The sequence below is a fragment of the Lampetra fluviatilis genome, chromosome 54, assembly GCF_964198595.1.
Source record: "Lampetra fluviatilis chromosome 54, kcLamFluv1.1, whole genome shotgun sequence".
Classification (NCBI taxonomy): domain Eukaryota; kingdom Metazoa; phylum Chordata; class Hyperoartia; order Petromyzontiformes; family Petromyzontidae; genus Lampetra; species Lampetra fluviatilis.
Window position 1 is genome coordinate 4,882,150 of NC_136328.1, and position 5,279 is coordinate 4,887,428.

General features: G+C 56.7%; 1 protein-coding gene across 2 annotated transcripts in view; it reads left to right on the forward strand.

Annotated features, from left to right (window-relative positions):
* The window catches only part of PPP4R1 (protein phosphatase 4 regulatory subunit 1), a 34,013-nt gene extending 30,058 nt beyond the window's left edge, over positions 1-3,955 (forward strand). For both annotated transcript variants that reach the window (XM_078879621.1, XM_078879622.1), the window contains exons 18-20: positions 572-700; positions 1,855-1,996; positions 3,617-3,955. In XM_078879621.1, coding sequence (XP_078735747.1) covers positions 572-700; positions 1,855-1,996; positions 3,617-3,774 — 429 coding nt within the window. In that variant the 3' untranslated portion in view covers positions 3,775-3,955. The remainder of the gene's footprint in view (positions 1-571; positions 701-1,854; positions 1,997-3,616) is intronic.
* Positions 3,956-5,279: the final 1,324 nt, after the last annotated feature.

A 5,279-nucleotide genomic window follows, 5' to 3' on the forward strand; every position in this document is an offset into this window, starting at 1 on the left:
TTCGGTAAAGTCATGTAGAATGGAAATAATAAAATAATAAATAATAAAATCTAATAAAATAATTCACACGACGTTTGGGCCGCAACGCAAGCAGCCATCCTCAGGTGAAGAACAGGTCTGGCCGAAACGTCTTCTCGACAGACCTGTTCTTCACCTGAGGACGGCTGCTTGCGTTGTCGCCGAAACGTCGTGTGAATTATTTTATTATATTTTATTTGTATTACTTTATTATTTCCATTCTACGTGACTTTACCGAAAGAACCAAGAAGATGAATCCCTGCAGTCACGAAAGCTTTAAATCGAAATTCCCTGACCGGATACATTTTTATTAGAATCGCGCTCGCTCTGTGCAAGGTCCTCCGTGGATTAGTGGCGCAACGACGATGATGATGAGCGCACTCGGCTGCAAGCCCAGCGAACCGAGGTTCGATTCCCGGTCGTATCTTACATTAGGACAAAGCCGGGTTGTATTTCTCGCGTGCGATTGCTGACCCCCCCCCCACACCGCTCCCACGCCCGCGAGCGCTCTCGCCGACGGCTTGCGTCGTGTCCGTGCGCTCCTTGCCCGCAGGTCAGCGAGATTGTCCGCAAGCTGTCGTCATCACGGGACCTCCTTCAGCTGTTCCTGGAGCAGATCATCAGCAAGTTCCTGGCGGGTTCCAAGTGGAACAGCAGGCAGACATTCGCTTACATCTGCCAGGTGAGAGGGCGTTGGGTTACTGCGGGCAAATTGTGTGCACGGATGTTTGTCGGTTGAACTTCTTTCGCGCGCCGTACGTTGCCAACCGGGATGAAGGGTCAGGAGCGCAGTTGGAGTGGATTGGACTTGCCGATGAATCGGTAACCAGTCGTTTCAAGATCGGCCTCTGTGGAGGAGGTTTGTGAAGGATGCTGCTGGTGAGTTGGAGGCAGTCGCCCCCCATCAACAACGGAGGGCAGAGGAGCCACGCTAGCAACCACGAGCGGAGCGCCGGGCGGCTAAAATGCAGCAAGTTGGCACAGTGGGGAGCACGGTCGGCGCATCTGCCGGCCATCTAAGTAGGTCAACCCATGGCACCCGCTGGGTCTGTTCTGTGACCTTCTGCACGCGAGCCTTCAATACTCCACGTGGCCTCCAAGTGCACCTAGCATGGCACAAGCGCCGTGGTGACGTCACCGCCACTTAGGGGTGAACGGCGGTTGTTGGTGTTATTCACCGTAAAATCACAAGGCGCCGTCCGCTTCGATGACGGTGGACGTTCAAGTTTCCCGGGACGTTCAGAGAAGGAGCAGGCGTGTGTGACGACTCGTCACGGTCCAAATTTGCAGTTTGAAAAGATACCTCGCTATACGATATTTAAAAACTAACACCCCGCTTACTGACTTCACTGAAACAATTTTACGGTCCCAATTTCGGTAGTTCTTATTGCATCGTCTCCCCAACAGATGGCCGCACAATCTACTAACTCATTCCATCCGCTTAAGTAGTCAACTCTCGAAAAAAAATCTCGCCGCTTTGCGGACACTTGGCTTTATTGCGGGCGACCAAGTTTCACCCCCCCCCCTCCCCCGAGCACACAAGATCGAGATCAAAACATCATCGTGGACAAAGCCGTTGATGCCACCCGGCACACGGCACAAACGCTTTCTCCCCTCCCTGTGTCAGATATCCGCAACGGCTACAGATTCTGCTGCCGCTGCTACACAGTCGACACGCTGCGACCTCTAAGATGTGTGCCCCTGACAGCGTCCCCCCAGCATCCGCCGCTAGGTTTTTGTCAATACCGCCCCCCCCCCCCCTCGAACGACTGGTCCGATGTGGTGGGCGGGGGTACGGGTGGGTCACCGTGTCCGCGCGTTACCGCTCGTGCGCAGGCCATAGCGGAGGAGGACTGCCTGGCGTGGGAGGACTTTGGGCTGTTGCTGCTGCCGCGTCTGCTGGAGTTGGTGCCCGACCCGGTGCCCAACGTGCGCATCCTCCTCGCCAAGACGCTGCGGCAAGCCGTGCTGGAGAAAGGTCAGGCCAACGCCGCCGTCACCATCACCGCCATCATCACCGTCACCACCGCCATCACCACCGCCGCCGTCACCACCGCCATCATCACCATCACCACCGCCGCCGTCACCACCGCCATCACCACCGCCGCCGTCACCACCGCCGCCGTCACCACCGCCATCACCACCGCCGCCGTCACCACCGCCATCATCACCATCACCACCGCCGCCGTCACCACCGCCATCACCACCGCCGCCGTCACCACCGCCGCCGTCACCACTGCCATCACCACCGCCGCCGTCATCAACGCCGCCGTCACCACCGCCGCCATAATCACCACCGCCATCACCACCGCCGCGATCATCACCGCCGCGATCATCACCACCGCCATCACCACCGCCGCGATCATCACCACCGCCGTCACCACCGCCATCACCACCGCCGCCATCATCACCGCCGCCATCATCACCACCGCCATCACCACCGCCATCACCACCGCCGCGATCATCACCACCGCCGTCACCACCGCCGCCATCATCACCACCGCCATCATCACCGCCATCACCGTCGCCATCACCACCACCGCAGCTGCAGTTACCGCCGCAGTCACCGCCCGTGCCGTCATCGCTGACGCCGCACGTTTAAACGTTTGCACACGCGAGACGATACAGTAACCCAAGAAACCTCTTATCTCCATCTATATAAAAAGCAAAGTTGTGATTATGTGTGTCTGTTCAAAATGTTTAGCGTACTTCCCGACATGCAACAAACTTGAAATTTGCCATGTGGGTACTTTCCAGACTGTACACCATGCAAACATTATACAAATACACTTTTGTGGGTTTTTTTTTGGGGGGGGAGCTCAATAATGCAGAGATTTTTTGCACGGCAAGTGAGCTGTGATGTCACATCTGTCACGTGACCCGCGCATGTGGAAGTGTCACGCCTTGTAGTGTCGTGGTTAGCGCTACGCTGCGCTACGAACCCGGTGACCCGAGTTCGATTCCCGCTCACGGCCACCACCGGTGACGATTATCTGAACCGGTCCTGGGCCTCCCCTAGTTCGACTCAGCCTCAAACGAGCAACTGGTGTGTCGTGTGTGAACATCGCCACTGGGGAGACAAAGGCGGCCGCCCCTGTTGAATCCAAGTCCCGGGCGAAGCCGGGTAGTACGGCCAGTGGATAATAAATAAAAGTTGGTTTCTAAATTTCGATTTAAAGCGTTCGTGACTGCAGGGATTCATCTTCTTGGTTCTTTCGGTAAAGTCACGTAGAATGGAAGTAATAAAATAATAAAAATAAAACATAATAATATGATAAAATAATAAAAATAAAACATAGTAAAATAATTCTCACGACGTTTCGGCCACAACGCAAGCAGCCGTCCTCAGGTGGGAGAACAGGTTTGTCGAGAACAGGTCTGTCGAGAAGACAGAGTCCTTCAGACTGTCTTCTCGACAGACCTGTTCTCCACCTGAGGACGTTTTATTTTTATTATTTCATTACTTCCATTCTACGTGACTTTACCGAAAAGAACCAAGAAGAGTTGGTTCCTAATTGACCTCCTGCTTCACTGCCGGAGGAACAACGCTCGGGCTCACGCCGTGACCCCCCCCCCCTCCTCCCTCACCTCCACGCAGACGTTCCCGCTGGTGCCGCTCTGCAGGCGGCGGAGCAGGCGGTGCTGCTGCTGCAGAGCGACGCAGACCCCGACGTGCGCTACTTCGCCACCAACAGCGTGGCCCCGCACGCCAAACACTACGACGACACCCGCAGCTCAAGCTCCTCGACTTACTGATGATGATGATGATTTTGCTCGAAAATTTCCTCCCACGGGTTTTTGTTGTTGTTGTTGTTGCTGCAGCGGCAGCGGCGGCGGCGGCAGCAGCAGCAGCAGCAGCGGCACACCAGCTCACAGGTTTTTTTGTGTACTCGGCTAATGTATAAATGTAATAATTAAATTTCGAATAAAACACACTTTTACATTTGGACTGAGCTGGTCACCCTTTAAGCGCAGGTTTGAGTCGTCGTGGTCCCTGGTGCTTTTTAAGGGCCTTGCTAGCGGTCGGTGCTTTTTAGGACTGGATTACAATCGATGATATTTCGCCCGGGAAAAATGCGGCAATCTCGCTCGCAAGGGGGGGGTGCTGTTCGGGGTTGTCGCTCGACACGGCAGGGAGGTAAAGACGCGGGGCAAGTGCTCGTTTCACGCGGGAGCAAGGTGCATTGCTGAAAAGCGCCGCGTCTAGCAAACGATTTCGCCCACAATCGCGTAACGACAGGGTTTGGCGAGGTACGATGTGGTTGCTGTGCTACCACCACCACTACGCACGGCATCCAGTGACACGGTGGGGACTGCATCATTCTGCGTACTGTGTCACTGCACCACTCAGCCGCGCAGCTCAAAGTAGTTCGTTGTCGACCATGGCACCTGCTGGGTCTGTCCCGTGACCTCCTGCCAGCAGCGAGCCTTCGACACTTAACGTGGCCTCGAGGTGAACCTAGCCTGGCACAGGTGCCGTGGTGATGTCACAGCCACTTAGTGGTGGGTGTTGATATTGGTCAACTTGGCGACTGCCTCCAACTACCCCAGTAGCAGCTGGAGGCAGTGGCCCTCCAGCAACAACTGAGGGCAGAGGACCGACGCTCACAACAACGAGCGGAGCGCCGGGCGGCTAAAGTGCAGCAAGTTGGCACAGTGGGGGGCACAGGTGGTGGTGCATCTACCGGTCACCTCAGTCGGCCAACCCGCGCCACTTGCTGGGTCTGTCCCGTAATCAGAGGTCGCAAACGGGTTTTGATTCCTTACCCGTACCCGGCCGCACCAGGGTCGCAAATGGTTACCCTACCCGAAATGAGTGACAAACGGTTACTCACCAGTGACTCACGGCCTACCCGTACCCGGCCGCACCAGGGTCGCAAACGGCTACCCGTACCTGGCCGGGTACGGGTAGCCGGGTATCGGGTAGGGTACGAGTATCGGGTACCCGGTTGCGACCTCTGCCGGGCAGCTAAAGTGCAGCAAGTTGGCACAGTGGGGGGCACAGCTGGTGGTGCATCTCCCGGTCACCTCAGTCGACCAACCTGCGCCACCTGCTGCGTCTGTCCCGTGACTTGCTGCCAGCAGCAGCAACGAGCCTTCGACGCTTCACGTGGCCTCGAGGGTGACCCAAGCCTGGCACAGGCGCCGCGGTGACGTCACAGGCGCCGCGGTGACGTCACAGTCGCCGAGCGACGAACGGCGCTATGTCATTGGTTAACGGGGGGTGGGGTGGGGTGGGGGTGGCCTTTGACCGGGGCGAG